Below are 16,983 nucleotides of genomic sequence, written 5' to 3'. Positions count from 1 at the left end.
CGGACTGGCAAATGTACATGTCAATAGGAAGTGGCACATGCTCCAACAGGGTTCAATCCCAGAAGGCTCCCCAGAGGAGGTGACTTTCAAGTTGTGCCTGGGATCATGCAAGTAAAACGTGGCTGGAGCATGGGTGTGCAGGGCAGGGAGTAGTGTTGGGGGAGAGGTGGGGGCTGGGCAGAGCTAGTTCTCCAGGCTGAGGTGCCTGTACCAAGATCCATCCTGAGGTAACGACTCTCTATTTGGGCATCCTGGCTTGGCCCACCTGTCCTCCCCTCCAGGAGGGCCCTCTCCTTCCTTTCTGCCTTCCAGCTCACTTTCACCCTGCCCGCCTCTCAAGGCTTCTCCCAACCAGAAATGGCCCCCACCAGTGTCCAAATCCCACCCTTTTCTCAAACCCAAGGTTGACTCTCCTCTGGCCTGCCGGGCTTTTTCGAGGTCAGGTTTCTAGGTAGAGCTCCCAGGTGGACAAGACTCACACCCTGGCCGATGACACCCTGGGGGCTGACTGACCTCTCGGCCCGTTTCCTCATCTGTGAGCTAGGGTCATTAGTGCCCCCCTCCCTGGCTTGTGGGGAATAACGGAGCAAACAGCAACGGGGACAGCCCCTAAGTGTGCCTCCTCTCCTCCCCACCTAGCACACAGGAAGTGTGCCGGAACTCTGCTGGAGAAACCACGCCCACATCGGGAGGGCGGAGATAACCCCGGGTTCTACCAGCCGGCTTGGAGCGGTTGTTGCAGGAGGCTGTGCTGGAGGAAGGGGTTACCCAATCTGGTCCTGCAACGCCCGCCGTATCCGTGTGGCTTTGCCGCATGGTGTTATTTTGATAATCGCTCTGGGAAGTGGGCGGGTCTGGAATCATTGTCCCCATTTGAAACTTGGGGAAACTGAGTCCCACAGAAATTGGCTTCAACCAGAGATTGGAACACTTCCAGACACTCGCCGCCTTCATCTTGTTCAGACCTCAGGGTGGGGTGAGAGGAGGGGTCGGAAGCTGGTGGGGAGAGGGCACAGTCGCCGAGGGCTCGACAGGGAGGGGAAGGAGGAGGAGCGGGGCGCGCCCCCCCCCAGCCGGGTCACGTGACCTGTCCGAGCCCTGTCGGCACGTGGGCCGGGCTGGGCGGAGCAGCACTCTGGCCCCGCCGGGCCTGATACGGTCACAGGTCGCCCCAGGGCCCTTGGCCACTCCCTCCTTCTGACCTCACGACCCCTCCCGCAGCTGGTGGAGCCCAGACACAGTTCCCGGCGGCCCTCGCGGGGGACAGGTGAGCCGCGCGCCGGGCCCCTCCTCCCCAGCGCCTCCCAGGTCAGCGCCGGGATGCGGGTGCCGGGTCGTGGGTGGGGGCCGCAGCTCCGGGGCTTGGGGACGGCGCCCTCGTCCTCCTAGCCCCATCCAGTTCCCCTGCGGCCACCAGCTCCACCCCCTCTGAATCCCTTTGGGCCTCTGGGGCCACTGGGCACCGAGTTTCCTCCTCGGGTTCTCTTGGATCTCCCTGAGTTCACTCCCTGAGTTGACTCTCTCAGGGGGGTCCGGGCGGGGGACGTGAAGATCTCAGCTCACCCCAACAGGCAGGTGGCGGACGTCAGGGGAGAGGGCGGTGGTGTGTGTCTCTCGGGATGGGAAGGGGCGGGGAGGCCGGGTTTGCAGGTGGGTACCACTGGCGGAAAGTGGGCTTGTGGGAGACTGGCAGATGAGGGGTCCAGGGTCTCTCGGAGTTGCTGCCTTCCCTCGGCTCAGAGGCTGGGCTGCGGCTCTGACCGGACAGTAGCTGCTCCCAGAGGACTGGCTTCCGGCTGGGGTGGGGTTTCTGGAAACGGGCCCCACCCTTCCCCTCCCTACCTGGCTCACGGCTCAGGAATGGTGCACCCTGGAAACTCCTGCCCGACTTGTCCCTGCCTGAGCAAGGGTGCCAGGGTGCTGGGTACCAGGCAGAAGTCTTGGGCAGTGCCCAGATGCCAGTGCCCAGGTGAGCCCCCATCCCCCAGGCACCCTCTGAGCACCTTCCATCTCCCTGCTCCTGCCTCCTGGAGAAGGGGTGTGTGGGAGAGGCCTGTAGATCTGAACCTGGGAAGGTCTGTCTTTCCAGGAAGGAATTCCAGCTCTAGGGGCTGGATTGGGGGGCACACCCTCAGCCCCAGCTCCAGCTACTTTCCATTTCAGGCGGAGTCAAGAGTCCACCTCTGATCTCTCTCTGCTGGTTTCTCCACACTGTGCTCCTGTGAGAGAGACGGGGAGGGGGCTTGGACTCTGTGGGCTCAGAGACTGGACACCCCTAAGTGAGGGCACTGTCTGGGTACAGCCCTAGCGGGACCTGCTGTGTCTGGACACCCTGGCCTCGCCTGAGGAAGCCCTTGAGCTGAGCCCACCGTGCTGAGTTCCCTGGGGGTGAGGGTAGGGAGGAGTGGGGGGGGACAGGGCAGACCGAGGGCTGGGCCCAGTCTTGCTGGGGCAGAGTCCTGCAGGACTCAGCGGGTGGTTGGGAGCCTGCCGCCCTCGCCCCCCTCCCACGGGCTGAAGAGCCTGGACAAGGCCACCCTGGTTCAGTTGTCTTGGGTGATGGCAGAGCCCGGACAAAGGCTGGACAAAGGCTGCCTGTTTAACGCCCAGCACCCCTCCCCCAGCCAGCTGCCCTGGCCTGCCCGGAGGTGATGGAATGTAGCGGAGTCTCTCAGGAGGGCTGTCGACCTTGACGCGCCCAGGTTGGCGCGGAGTGACTCCTGTGCGGGGGATGCAGGGTGGGGCGCAGCCGAGGAGGCCATCCTGTCTGCTGTTCTGTCAGGCGCTGGTGAGGGTGAGGGCCCAGGCTGCTAGCTGTCTGTGGGATTTCCGGCCGGGAGGAAGTGCTGTGTGGTCACGGGCGGGCACAGGGAAGGTCTCAGCTGCCCTGACCTTTCTCACCCAGAGGGCGGCATCTCTGGGTCAGAACCCTGGGAATGGAAAACCTATCCACAGGCACCCCACCCGCTCCCCATCTCGCAGGGATGGCGTCACTGAGGAAGCTGGTGGGGAACTGCCCAGACTCCCCTCACTTCCTTCCTCCTTCCCTCCGGAAGGAGCTCCCCTTCAGTCCATTCTGGCCTGAGGATTATTTGGGGCCACTCACTTGGCCATGCGTTTGGTGTTTGTGTGTGGATGGGGCAGGATGGGGGCTCAGGCAGCCTGGGCTGGGAGTGGCACCCCCCATGGTCCCCAGGGAGCGGGCAGTGGAGCTGGGTGCCAGGCTAACTTTGCTGTAACGCTTTCTGTCTCATCACATGGGCAGCGGAAGGCTCCTGAGGCTGTGTCCAGGCTCTGAACTGCCCTAGGTCGGCAGACTGGCTGGGGGTGGGCCGCAGATATGTCCCGGTCGCTGGCTTTTGTCCTCAATGTCCCTGAGACCCCACAGGACCCAGAGGAGTAAGTGCTCTGAGGTGGGGCTGGGGGGCTGGGATGTATCACCCCCAGGGAGAGGTGGTCTGGACCTCAGCCCTTCGGAGGGGGTAGGCTGCTGGGGCGAGGACTGGGTCCGCCGCAGCCTGAACTCCTGCCCCTTCCCCCATTCTCACCCCAGCAGCCAGGAGCCCAGCCCCTATGATGAGAGCGAAGTGCACGACTCTTTCCATCAGCTCATCCAGGAGCAGAGCCGCTGGGTGGCCGAGGAGGGGCTGGAGCTGCAGCAGAGGGTGCCGGGGGCTGGAGCCCTGGGGGCCTCAGGTGAGCCCGCCTGCCCTGGCCCAGGCCGGGTGCTGGGATGTGTGGGCCGGACACGGAGCCTCTCAACCTCTCAGGAAGCCCCTCCTAGCAGCCTGGGGCAGGGGGTGGGCAGGGGATATCTCCGGCCGGTGGTGTCTGTAGAACCTCTGGACGAGTCTTTCTTGCTGGGCAGGCAGTGACCGCCAGGCCTTGCTGGGGCCCGAGGGCGCCCCTGTCTACAGCACGGCCACACTCCGCATCTTGGCCAGCATGCCCAGTCGCACCATTGGTGAGTGGGACCCTCTGCCTTTGGACCCTGGGCTGGGCTGCGGTTTCCGGCGGGGATCTGTATACCTCAGAGCCAGGCCTCTTGGGCTCTTACCCCACCCCGTCTGCTGCCTGGAGGCCCAGCCCAGCCCCATGCAGCCTCGCGCGTTCTAAAAACGACTCCGGAGTCGTCATGGGGATAAAAATATGCTCTTGGGAACCCGGTGGTGCTTGAGGTCTCTTATGAAAGAACTTTCCTGGGTCCTGGGAAGGAGTGGGGGGGCAGCCCCTGCCTCTACATAAGGGGCGGCGCGTCCCCCCTGACCAGCGGCCTCCACAGGCCGGAGCCGCGGCGCCATCCTCTCCCAGTACTACAGCCGCACAGTGAGGCTGCGCCGCAGGGCCGGCCGGCCTCAGCTCAGGGATGTGGGCCGCTCGGCCCGGCCCAGCCTCCGCCTGTACGACCTGGAGCTGGACCCCACGGTCCTGGAGGAGGATGGTGAGTGAGAGGGGGCTGGAGCCTCGGTGGGGAGGAGGTCAGCAGGCCGGGGCGGTGGGGCGGGGGTGCAGTGGGCTGTCTGAAGGCCCCCAGCGGTGAGGTCTCTTTGCAGGGGTGTGGGAGTGTCTCGGTGTCCCGGCCACTGGCGCAGAGAAGTGCGGGCCTTTCCGGCTGCACAGCGTTTGGCTCATGCAGGCACGCGCTCCACAGCGTCTGTTGAGCATTTGTAGTGTCGCAGACGCTGGTGTTAACTTTGGGATGTGATGGTGGTAAGCAGACCCAGTCAGCTCTCATGCAGCTTATTGTCTGCCTTGTGAAATAGACAGGAACCAAATAAATGGATAAGTGGATGGTTAAAGCTCAGATAAGGGCAGCTGAGGAAAGGCACGCTGCAGGAGAGTGTCACGGAACCTGTCTAGCCTGGAGCGACCCAGGAAGGCTTCCTGGAGGAAGTGACACTAGAGTCAGTGGGGCATAGGCAAAGGCCCTGAGGTGGGAGCCTGCCGGCTTGTCTGAGTATCTGAGAGGCCTGTGTGGAGGGGCTGGGAAACAAGGGAGAGTGGTCGTAGGAGGGAGCAGGGCCCAGCTCACAGGTTGGTCTTCAGCCGGGTGATCTCTGGCATCAGTGCCCAGGGGCTTGGGTACTTCCTGGGGCCCTGCCTGTGTTTCCTCTCCCTGTTTACTCAAGGCCCCCAGCTGGTGGGTGACGGAGCAGTGCAGGGTGATGTGGGCTCTGAGGTCAGGGTGGACATTCCAGTTTCATTGTGTAAACCACGCCAGGTGTCTGCTTTCTGGTCATTTTTTATCTGTAAAGTGGGGTTAAAATAGCACCCCCTTTCCATGGTGGTTGTGAAGATGAAAGGAACGAGGACATAGGGGAGGGGCAGATCTCCAGGTCCTGCTCTCCCCTACTCACCCTACCAGGCCTTGGCATAGTGGGAAGTGGTGGGGGGACAGAGGGAACCGCTGAGTGGGGGGCGGACGGGGCTCAGGGGCATTGGGGGGTCAGAGCAAGATGCGAGTGGGGACCCAAGAGGAGAGTTTGGTTCAAGGCGGAGGGGGCACTGGGCTGGGCCTCGGAAGATGCTGGGAACTTGATCGAGTCCTGGGCTCCAGGGGGTGGAGGTGAGAGAGTGATGGCCAGTGGGGGTGTGGGACAGGCGGGCAGCACAGGGTCCTAGCAGGGAGGAGCCATCAGGCCTGGCCGGGAGGCAGAGGCCTGTGTTGCAGGGGAACGGCCGCAGTTGTGGGAGGGAGGGAAGGATGCTGCGGGGAACCCACAGGGCTCGCTCCGGATCCTGCAGAGAAGCGGGGCCTCCTGGTGAAGGAGCTTCAGGGCCTGACGGTGGCCCAGCGGGACCACATGCTCCGGGGGATGCCGCTGAGCCTGTCCGAGAAACGCTGCCTGCGGTCAGTGCCCCTCGGCCTCATGCGGACCCCAGACCCACTTCCTCGGCTGGGCGGGGTGGTTGGTGAGAAGGGTCCTGAGCCTGCGGTGGGCGGGTGGTCCCTGGGAGGGAGTGGACCAAGCCCTAACGCTGCCTCTGCCCCCAGAGAGGAGAGCCGGCCCCCGAGGGGCAAGCGGAGGGCCCGGGGGCACCGTGGGCTCCTCTCCTGCTGCAGCCAGCTGCGCGACAGCTGTATCCTGGTAGGCGCCTCTGGGCAGCTGGGGGCTGGGGCGCTGAGGGGGCCACGTTTTCTCCCTCCGCGTGCCACTCGTGGGGTCCTCTAGCCTTCAGCCTGGCTCTGGGTGTGATCGACCCCCCTCCCCTCGCGGCTCCCCCTCCACTGCCCCTGTGCTCTAGGCCTGGCCCAGGGTCTGGCTGGGGGCCGGCTCCTCTCTCCAGCCTCGCCTGAGGGCTGTCCTGCTTCTGTCCCCGCAGGCGTCGCACAACCTGGGACTCGCACTGCTCTCGGGGCTGCAGGCCCTGATGCCCTGGCACTACGCCCTGAAGCGGATTGGGGGCCAGTTTGGCTCCAGCGTTCTCTCCTACTTCCTCTTCCTCAAGACCCTGCTGGCCTTCAACACCCTGCTGCTGCTGCCACTGCTGGCCTTTATCGTGGGCGTGCAGGCCGCCTTCCCGCCTGCGCCCTCGGGCTCCGTGCCCGCCTTCAGGGGCCTGGAGCTTCTCACGGGTGGGGTGAGGCTTGGTGGGGGCGGGCAGGGCAACCCCTTGTCACGGCTTCCTCCAGGGACCCCCACCCCACCCCTTGCTGCGTCTCCAGGAGGGGTGTGTCCTGGCAGCTCCAGGGTGGCCACGGCCCTTTGCCCACCTCCGTGTTCTCCTCACTGCCCCTGCCCTGGCCCTTCCCCTTCTGCCTTTCCCCTCGCCCTGCCCCCTGGGCGCCCTCCATCTGCCCTCCAAGCCTGAGGGCGGGTCAGGTGCAGGGAGGGGGAGAGTCCCTGATGTGGCCGGGCGTCCTCTCTGCAGGGCCGCTTCACCCACACTGTCATGTACTACGGCTACTATAGTAACGCGACGCTGAACCAGCCGTGTGCCTCCCCACGGGATGGCGGCCAGTGCACTCCTGAGGCGGGCGGCCTGCCCTACAACATGCCCCTGGCTTACCTCTTCACCGTGGGGGTAGCTTTCTTTATCACCTGCATCACTCTGGTGTACAGGTAATAGCCCTCCACCCTATGACCCTGGCTCTGAGCGCCATTGATCCACCCATGCATCCATCCATCCATTCATCCATCCATCCAGCTACCCATCCATTCATCCGTCTAGCTACCTAGTCTAGCTACCTATCCATCCATCATCACTCCATCCATTCATCCATCCATCATCACTCCATCCATCCGTCCATCCATCATCACTCCATCCATCCGTCCATCCATCATCACTCCATCCATCCGTCCATCTATCAACCGTGCATCCGTGGATCCTGCCTTCCTTCCATCCATCCATCCACACTTTCATCCATGCACCCATCCGCTCCACAAACATTTGCTGTGCTCTGCTCAGGACAGGAAGGTAAATGAGCTTGGTGCATGTCCTTGAGAAGCTTGCTGTCTACAGGAGAAGATAGGCCAATGAAGAGGCTGGGAAACTCCTGGTGTTATGTTGCTCAGGTGTTATGGAGCATAGGAGAGGAAGTCAGACCAGCTTCCCAGGGCAGCGGCACTCATCCCAGAGAGGGAGGTTAAATAAGGGTGGGCTGGAGAAAGGCCGGGGAAGGTGTTTTGGTTATCGGGAGAGGCAGTGCAAAGGCCCTGAGGTGAGCCAGCACCTTCTGCAGCCACGTCTGGGTGGGAGGCAGCCGGCCATGGTGGTGGGGAGTGGAGCCTGACCCCTCTTCTAGCCACTTGTGGCTGGCGGGCTCCCTGTTGGTCAGGGCTGATCTAGAGTGGCCGGCGGTCCACACAAGGAGGCTGAGAGCTCTGGGCTAGAGGTGGGGCAGGGAGCGTGGCCGGAGGCCCATCCAGCGCCGGGAGGGCTCCTCTGAGTGGGTGGTGGGTTTTGGCTGCAGGGAGCATCCCATCTGTCTTCTCCCCGGCCTCTGCGCCTTCCGCCCCATCTCACCCTCTGCCTGCCTCTGCTTCTCCCAGCATGTCCCGCTCTTTTGGGGAGAGCTACCGGGTGGGCAGCACTTCGGGGGTCCATGCCATCACTGTTTTCTGTTCCTGGGACTACAAAGTGACTCAGAAATGGGCCACCCGCCTCCAGCACGACAATATCCGAACCCAGCTGAAGGTGAGCTGCCCAGGGGCCCTGGGGCCTCTGTCCCCCACCCCGTGTCCAGGGAGCACCAGTCGGGGCCTGCTCCAGTGGGAGAGGGTTAGGGCTGCTCTCGGGCCCTCTCCCCGGAGTCCCCGTGTCCTCCGGCCCCCGCGGGAAGAGGCCTGCGGGGCACCAGCTGGCACGTGCTCCCGGTCCCCCCAATAGCCCTGGGGTACATGTGAGGACACTGAGGCCTCAGTCCTTTGCCCAAGGCCTCAGGGCCAGAGGGTGGCTGGCCTGGGCCTCGCGGAAGGTCCTCTGCCTTTCTGGGGTTTCCCGCTGCGGGATTCGGGTCAGGGCAGCTCACAGCTTTGACCCGGCTGATGGGCCCTCAGGGAGTGCCTTGGGGCTCCGGGTCAGCGAGGGGACGGCTGTCCACAGGCAGGACAGCTCAGGAGGCAGGGCTGGGGAGGGTGGGTGGGAGCGGCTGGGGCAGGCCTCAGCCTGCGGCCCCGTGCTGCGGTCTCCTGGTGCCTGGAGGGGCCCCCGAGCAGGGGGAGTGACGGGCCGTGGCCCCAGGGGTGGGTGGGAGGCGACCCCCGGCATCCCCCGAGCCTCCCTGTATGTCTGCTCCACGTGTCCCCGGGGGTGTGGCGCGTGTGTCTGCGCGTCTCCGTGCGTCCGTGCCGCGGGTGACAGGCCCGCTGCCGCCCCCAGGAGCTGCTGGCCGAGGGGCAGCTGCGGCAGCGCCCTCGGAGGGCGTGCGGACGGCTGCGGCAGGCGGCCGTGCTGGGGCTCGTGTGGCTGCTGTGTTTGGGGACCACGCTGGTGTGCGCCCTGGCCGTCTACAGCTTCTCAGAGCTCGTGCTCCAGGTGCGGGGAGGGCGTGGGGGGTCCCCGCGGAGGCTCCGGCCGTGGGGTCAGACGCCTGCTTCGTTAGACTGGGCCCCCTGGGGCCCCGCACCCTCCGCCCGGGCCCTCCCTGGAGGCCGCTTCCCTCACAGGCCTTGTTCTCATTCTTGGTCTGTCTGACACTCCCCCTATTTTTCTGTCCTTATGTTTTCTCGTCTTCTTTTGGTTTCTCTTTTCTCTTTTCTTCCCCAGACACCTGTGTTCCATCCCCCCTCCTCCCCCTCCCACCCCCCTTCCTGTGCGGTTTGAACACTGGGCCTGGGGTGGAGGGTGGCGTGCCTGCCACTTCCACCCCCTCCTTCCGCCCCGGGACCCCTCCCTGCGGCCCCTCCCCCGTCTCGGGCCCATCAGTGGACCTGCCTCTGTCCTTGGGGCGCCTGTGGTGACCGCTGACCGCTGGCCCTCCCCCTGCCGTAGCAGAGCCGCGTGTCTGCTGAGCAGGACGGGGCGCTGCTGGCCCTGCCCCTGGTGGTCTGCCTTCTCAACCTGGGGGCCCCCTACCTGTTCCGCGTCCTGGCCGCCCTGGAGCGGCACGACTCCCCGGTGCTAGAGGTGTACGTGGCCATCTGCAGGTGCGTGGCCGGATGGGGCCGCCACGTGGGGCTTTCTGGGGCGGGACCTCTGTCTCCCAGGCACCCCTCCCTCAGCCTGTGCACGCCCCCCGCCCCGCCCCCCTTTCCGCAGGAACCTCATCCTCAAGATGGTCATCCTGGGGATTCTTTGCTACCACTGGCTGGGCCGCAGGGTGGGCACCCTGAAGGACCAGGTGAGGGCGGGCCGGGCAGTGCTGGCAGAGGCGTGGGGCTCCCCGGGCCCCTCAAGAGGGTCTGCCCTGGTCCCAGGTTGGGGGTGGACAGGGTGGCCCCTCACAGCATTCAGCCCTCACCTGATCTTACCTGGCCTGGTCTACAAGCATATTGGAGGCCCCCAGGTGGGCACGGAGAGCAGGGGGGGGCACCAGGGCACTGGGGGCTGAGGCCGCGTCTGTTTCAGTGCTGGGAGGACTTTGTGGGCCAGGAGCTGTACCGGCTCATGGTGATGGACTTCATCTTCACGCTGCTGGACACGCTTCTAGGGGAGCTGGTGTGGAGGTGAGGCCCCAGGGGCGGGTCCCTGCGCTCACCTCCTGGGCACCTGGGCTCCCCCTGCGGAAGGGCTCCTGGCATCCTCACCTGTGTGGTGGAGGTGAGGGTCACCAGGCGGTTCTCAGGACTCTGAAAATCGGGACCTGACCCCAGATTGGGGCCATAAATCTCTACCCATGACGGCTCTTCTGTAAAATATCGATAAACTTGAAAAAAACATTTAGGAGACAGGATGTAACCTATTTTGAGATTGGAAAGGAAAACAGGTTTCAAAATGATGCATATGGTATAATCTGTCTCATACAAAGGAAAAAGGGGTTGGGAGGAAGAACAGAAAGTAGAGGAACATTTTCAGATGTCCTGGCTACGAGTGCTAGCATTGTAGGTGTTATTTCCTTCTTTCTGTGTTTTCTTTGAGAACATGTGAATTTAATAACAATAAGATTTAAAAAAAGCCGTAAAACAGGGACTTCCCTGGTGGCGCAGTGGTTAAGAATCCACCTGCCAGTGCGGGAGACATGGGATCGAGCCCTGGTCCAGGAAGATCCCACATGCCGCGAAGCCACTAAGCCCGTGCGCCACAACTACTGAGCCTGTGCTCTAGAGCCCACGAGCCACAACTACTGAGTCCGCATGCCACAACTACTGAGCCTGTGCTCTAGAGCCCGTGCTCCGCAACAAGAGAAGCCACCGCAATGAGAAGCCCGCGCACCGCAACAAAGAGTAGCCCCCGCTCGCCGCAACTAGAGAAAGCCCGCGCGCAACAACGAAGACCCAACGCAGCCAAAAAAAAAAAAAAAAAGCAGTAAAACATTTGATGCTGATGTGCTGATGTGCACATTTATACCCGGGTGTATCCGTACATGCTTAGAAAAAGGACGGAGATGAAGCTGGCTGCAGTGTGGACCCTTCAGGGTGGGACCCCAGGCCGCCGTCTCCCCTCTGCATCACTGGCACCCTGGCGGGGAGGGCACGGTCTTCAGCTTGGCGTGCGGGTTGGGGTGGGGACGAGGGTCTGTCTTGGGGATTGGCCCTCCCGCGTGACCCCAGGGGTTCTTCTGCCCAGGCTCATCTCTGAGAAGAGGTCTCAGAGGAAGGGGAAGCCTGAGTTCGACATTGCGGGGAATGTTCTGGAGCTGATTTACGGGCAGACCCTGACCTGGTGAGCATCTCCCACTTGTGTCCCAGTGCCTGGCCCTTGGGGAGGCTGACCGCTTCCCCCTGGGCCACAGCAAGGCCCAGTCCTGGGAATCTGGAGTGACCTGACCCCTCAATTCCCCAGGGACCCAGTCTCAGCTCCCCGGGGTCCCGACCCCAAGCCAGGCCCGGGTGGCCTTTCTAGGCCTGGGGAGCCACACAGGGGTCAGGACCCAGCCTCTGGAATGCAGCCCTCTCCTCTCCTTGCTCTCCTCAGGCTGGGGGTCCTCTTCTCCCCGCTCCTCCCCGCCATGCAGATCATCAAGCTGCTGTTCCTCTTCTACGTCAAGAAGGTAAAGATGCCGCTGGGTCCCTGGGAGGGCGGCGGGGCCTGGGGAGAGTGTGCAGCCAGGGTGGCCGCTGGGCCGGCAGATGCGGATCCCTGACCCAAGAGGTGTGGGGCTGGCAGCCCAGGGCCACCCTCTGGGTCAGTCCCACGGGCCACAGCTGACCCCCGTCCCGTCCCTGCATCACTGCCTTTGGCAGGCTGGGCACCATCCCGTCAGGGTCCGTGGTCATTGCCAGGTGCCCGTGTGCACGGGCCAGGGCTTGAGGGGGGCGCTGGGAGGTGCTCAGAACCAGGTTCTTCTCTCTGGTCCTGTGTTTCCTCCTCTGTACAATGTGGGTGCTGCTCTGGGGGGCGCTGCCGGAGGTGACGTTTATAAAGCGTCGGGCACAGTGGAGACCTCCAGTCAGTGGAGGTGGCTTTTAGTATCAACCCTTTCACGTGCGGGTGACCTGGCCAACCTGCCCCCCGTGAGCCTCAGTCTCCCCTCCGTAGACCGGGAGGTAGCCCCGCTGGCCCTTTCCAGCCTGTGGGCTCAGATTCTGAGTGTCTGCTTCTCTGCGGGCTGTCCTGGGGGCTCGGCTCGGGCTCCCCCTGCAAGCAGCACACCCTCAGCCCACTGCTGGCCTTGCCCCTCTTCCCTCTTGGAGGCCCCACCAGGCCTGGGGGAGGGTGGGTGGCAGGGCGGTGGCAGAGCGCAACCTTTGTCCCCAGACGAGCCTGATGGCCAACTGCCAGGCACCCCGCAGGCCCTGGAAGGCCTCCCACATGAGCACCGTCTTCATCTCGCTGCTCTGCTTCCCCTCCTTTCTGGGCGCTGCCATCTTCCTCTGCTACGCCATCTGGCAGTGAGTGGGCCCTCGGCCTCTGGGGGGCGGGATGGGGAGCTGCCCCCTGGGGCCGCTGTGGCTGGTGACCGCGGTTTGGGTGGTGTGGAGGTGGCGTATGTCCGGGCTGAGGGGTCAAGCCGCCCGCCCTCTTCCCCCAGGGTGAAGCCCTCGAGCATCTGCGGCCCCTTCCGGACCCTGGACACCATGTATGAGGCGGGCAAGGTGTGGGTGCGCCACCTGGAGGAGGCAGGCCCCAGGGTCTCCTGGCTGCCCTGGATCCACCGGTACCTGGTGGAAAGTGCCTTCCCCATCTACTTGGCGTCGGCCCTGCTGCTGTGAGTGCGGGGCAGGCCCGGGTGGGGGCCCTGGTCTCCCTCCCCGGGGCTCCTGCGCGGGGGGGCCCAGCCTGAGCGGCCGTCTCCCGCAGGGCCGTGATCTACCTCAACATCCAGGTGGTGAAGGGCCAGCGGAAGGTCATCTGCCTCCTCAAGGAGCAGCTAAGCAACGTGCGTGCCCCTCGGGCTCCCACCTCGGGGGCGCCTGCTGGCTCACACCCGCGGCCCCTCCACACCTCCCCCCCGGACCTGGGCTGTGGAAAGGGCTTGTTTGCCAAGCGAATCACATCGATTAAGATGCATATCTTGTATTAATTGGAGACGTAAGCTACAGGCAGCCAGGCTGCCCGTCTGCAAAGACCCCGCTGGGACGAGGGCTCTGGTGGTGCTGCTCCGAGCACCCCCCCTCCCCCTCCCGCATCCCCCCTAGAGGCCGCCCAGCCTTGCCCGCAGGCTGCCCTCCCTCCCTGCGCAGTTACTGGGCCTCCCATCACCTTGAGAGCAAGTCACTGCCCCGTAGGTCAGAGGCACCTGGGCTGGCGTTTCCCCAGACAGGAATGGCCTTTCACCTGGTCCTGTCCTCCCTGGGTCTGGGCTGGCTGCTCAGGGGCACCTGTCAGTGACAGCGGGTCTCCCCTGAACACTTGGTGGGCTGTGACCTCATCCCCAGGGCCCCAACCTTGCCCCCAGGGCCCCGACATCACTCTCCCCACCGCTGTTTTTTCTTTTTTCCTTTTCTTTCCCAGTTTCTCACTTGTGTACTTAATGCTTGAGCCCACCTTGGGGCCAGCTGGTGCCTGTGTCCCCTAGGCGGTCACATCAGGGCTGGTGGCCACCAGCCACTGTTCGTTAGAAATGACTTGGGGGTCAGCTGCTGGGTGTCAGCCGAGGCAGGACGGGGCTGGGGTGCAGCCCGCGTGTGAGTCTTCTGCTGGCTAATTGGTGCAGGGACTCTGGGTCAGGTCTTCTTGCGTGGAAGGATCCCCTGGGGACAGCTCCCACTTTTTATATGGTTATAAGTAAGGCAGTACAAGGTAACCCCTCTCCTCCCCTTTCACAAACCGAGGGCAGGGCTCAGGCTGGGCATTTTGGCTGAGGTACAGCTATCGGAAGTGGGTTTTTCCCAACCGGCGCCTGCCCTACCATGTAGAGCTTTGGGGCCTGCAGCGCCCCGCGGTGGTGGACGCACAGCAGCGTCGGGAGGGGAACCCCAGCTCGGCCGCCCCTCCTCGTTCCCCGGGTGGTCCTTGCTGCTGGCTGTGTCCTCCCAAGGCCGAGGCTGGCCCCGGTTCTGAGTCTTTGGGGCCACACTTCTGATCTCAGCCTGCGCTCGGAGCATCCTTTCTCTGGCCTGGGCAGGTGGCTTACTCAGGCGCACGGCCCTCTGTACCCACCAACTCGATGGAGAGAAAACGGGAAGGTCTCTTAAGGAGGTCCCACCTCGTAGGTGTCTCAGCGCTTTCGTGGGTGAGCCAGGGTCCCCAGCGCTCAGAACGCATCCTGACAAAATCGCTGTTTTCTCTTTGTGAAGACTCCCCGCAAGGAATCCAGTCTGACCCCGGGGTTTGATGGGCCCTGAAAGCCGCCTGATGTTTACTGGGTCCTAGACTTAAAGCTTTATGTGCGTTTTCACAGTCAGTTGTCGAAAGACCCCTGGGTTGGCCAATACCTGCCCCAAAGACGTCTTTGTCCTAATCCCAGCTGTGAATATGCCATGTTACTTGGCATTGGGGTTGTGGGATTAGGGTCGCAGATGGAATTACAGTTGCTAATCAGCTGACCTGGAGGTGGGAGATTATCCTGGATTATTCGGGTGGGCACGATGTAATTGTAAGGTCCTTAACAAAGGAAGTGGGAGAGTCAATGTCAGAGAAAGAGGTGTGAGAAAGACTTGACTGGCCATTGCTGGCTCTGAAGGAGGCCATGAGCCCAGGGATGGGGGCAGACTCAGAAGCTGGAACAGGCAAGGAAAGATTCTCCCCAGAGGCTCCAGAAGGAACCAGCCCTGCTGACTCCTTGATTTTAGCCCACTGAGACCCATTTTGGACTTCTGACCTCCAGAACTGATGTTGAATTTGTGTTGTTTTATACCACTAAGTTTCCATAATTGATTAGGTCAACAATAGAAAACTAATAAAAGCCCCATGACACAGACATTTGTATCCCTCTTTTACAGATGGTGACCGAGGTCAGACCAAGGTCAATTTGCCCAAGACAGACTAAATGTCAGGGCCGGTTGTACATTGAGTTAGGCTGGGTAGGCAGCCCTCACTGTGCAACTGATCACATTTCCCTTTTCACCTTGGCCACTAGGAAGCTTAGATGCATATATGTGTGTGTGTGTGTGTGTGTGTGTGTCTATATATGTGTGTATGTATATATATATATATATGCCCACTGCTTGGCTCTTGGTTTTTCCTTGTCCTTGTTTGGTGCCTCTGTCCCCCTTCTTTAAACTTTTTGTGCTTGTGATGTCAGACACTCTTTGTGAGCTACCCCAAGTGCAGTCTGGAACAGGGCACTTCTGGACGGACACATGATGGCTGTTTTCTCAGCCTTTGTGTTCTGGCGTTTCTAGGAGGGGGAAGACAAGATCTTCTTAATCAACAAGCTTCAGCGTATCTACGAGAGGAAGGAGAGGAGCAGGTGAGGGGCCCTGGAGGGGAGTGTGTTGGGGAGAAGGAGTGGGTACTGCACAGGGAGGCCTCTTTCCGCCGGTGGTGGGGAGGGAAGTGGCTGCCGGCCTCCCTGGGTGGCCCGCAGCCTCTTGGGACTCCCCTGCCCCCTTTCCCCACCTTTCCTCCTCAGGTGTGTGGGGCATTTGGGGGAGGAGGAAAACTTAAGTTTGCTGAGAAAGGAAAAAAAAGAAATGAAGGAACTGTGTGCAGGGGGCAAGGTGGAGCTGGGGTCTCTCACGCCCTTTCCCTCCTCTCTGCCACCCCCATCTTTTTTTTTTTAATATTTATTTGTTTTATTTATTTTTTGGCTGCGTCGGGTCTTAGTTGCGGCACGCGGGATCTTCGTTGAGGCATGTGGGCTCTTTTGTTGTGGCGCGTGGGTTCCAGAGTGCGTGGGCTCTGTAGTTGTGGCACGCGGGCTCTAGTTGAGGTACGCGAACTCAGTAGTTGTGGCACGTGGGCTTAATTGCCCCGCAGCACGTGGGATCTTAGTTCCCAGACCAGGGATCGAACCCGCGGTCCCCTGCACTGGAAGGCGGATTCTTTACCATTGGACCACCAGGGGAGTCCCTCTGCCACCCCCGTCCTGATGGGTCGGGGGTCAGCCTGGCTGGCCTTCTCCTCAGGCCCCTGCCTCCATTCTCCCCCTGAGGTGAACACCCCCCTGCCCCAAACGCTGCTGCCTCAGCCCCGGCTGCCCTGGCGCGGGGCTGGGGCTGCTCCTGTGGCCGCACGTCTCACCCTTCAACTGTTACCTGCGGTTGAGCCCAGGGAAGGGGAGATGAACTCAGACATCTTCCTGCTGCCTGGACAGACAGGCCACCCACGGGAATGCACACACACCCCTCCTCGACCCCCGCCCGGCCAGGTGGGCCAGCTGAGGTCTGCAGGTCGAGGCCCCTGGGGCTCCCCGGCCCCGACCCCGGGCAGCAGGAGCCCCCAGAACGAGCCATCTAACAAGACCCGCTGCCCGCACCACTCCCTCCCTTGCCAAGGCCTACCGGTGGTGAGTCCCGGCCTCGTCCGGCTCCTTCCCTTGCCAAGGCATCGGTGGTGAGTCGCGGCCTTGTCCGGCTCCTTCCACTTCTCTCCAGAGCCTTTCAGCCCTGGGAGGCCTGGAAACAGCTCCTGAGGAAGGCTGCTGGGGATGCTCTGGCCTCGGCTGCCCAGAGGGATGACTGTGGGGCTCCTCAGCCTCCCGAGCGAGGCCCGCGCTGCCCAAGGCAATGGGGCCCCTTGCTGACTCCCCTTTCTGGCAGGGTTGGTAGAACCGAGGAGGCCGTGACGCCCCCGGCCGTATTCACAGACGACTGGGATGCCCAGTAGGACAGCGCTGGGCCCGGCAGCCCGGGAACCCCGTCACCCTCGGTTCCCATGGACCTGCAGGCACAGATGCTGCCTGGAGATGGCCCCGCTGGGACACGGGGAAGGTGATGGGAGTCTGCCGCCCGTCCGAGGCTGGAGCACCCCCAGTGGACCCTGCTCAGGACTCTATTTATCCTGATTAAACACGTTGTGCAAAATGGGCTTGTCTCGTGGGAGTCCGTGCTTATG

At 62.7% G+C, this 16,983-nt stretch overlaps 1 protein-coding gene across 5 annotated transcripts; it reads left to right on the top strand.

The window, feature by feature from the left end:
* The first annotated feature begins 1,114 nt into the window (after nt 1-1,114).
* Nucleotides 1,115-16,950, top strand: TMC6 (transmembrane channel like 6). 5 transcript variants are annotated; one of them, XM_082442973.1, is made up of 22 exons: nt 1,117-1,267; nt 2,625-2,702; nt 3,266-3,399; nt 3,554-3,696; nt 3,869-3,964; nt 4,283-4,441; nt 5,746-5,851; nt 5,996-6,089; nt 6,325-6,582; nt 6,874-7,064; nt 7,995-8,139; nt 8,824-8,979; nt 9,439-9,590; nt 9,703-9,784; nt 10,012-10,109; nt 11,170-11,265; nt 11,518-11,593; nt 12,301-12,434; nt 12,575-12,751; nt 12,844-12,922; nt 15,330-15,397; nt 16,689-16,950. In XM_082442973.1, the coding sequence occupies exons 3-22, from the start codon at nt 3,341-3,343 to the stop codon at nt 16,753-16,755; spliced, it is 2,436 nt and encodes an 811-aa protein (XP_082299099.1). In that variant the 5' UTR covers nt 1,117-1,267; nt 2,625-2,702; nt 3,266-3,340; the 3' UTR covers nt 16,756-16,950. The 5 variants fall into 5 exon arrangements, 4 of the variants coding, with proteins under 4 accessions (XP_082299100.1, XP_082299099.1, XP_082299098.1 ...); XM_082442972.1 differs by having other exon boundaries at nt 9,436-9,590; XM_082442975.1 differs by lacking the exon at nt 1,117-1,267 and adding an exon at nt 1,320-1,575 and having other exon boundaries at nt 2,629-2,702; nt 9,436-9,590; nt 16,524-16,950.
* Nucleotides 16,951-16,983: the final 33 nt, after the last annotated feature.

The sequence above is a fragment of the Balaenoptera physalus genome, assembly GCF_965194825.1.
Source record: "Balaenoptera physalus genome assembly, chromosome: 20".
NCBI lineage: Eukaryota > Metazoa > Chordata > Mammalia > Artiodactyla > Balaenopteridae > Balaenoptera > Balaenoptera physalus.
Note: the sequence above shows the minus strand (reverse complement) of the source record. Positions and strands in the feature narration are given on the sequence as shown.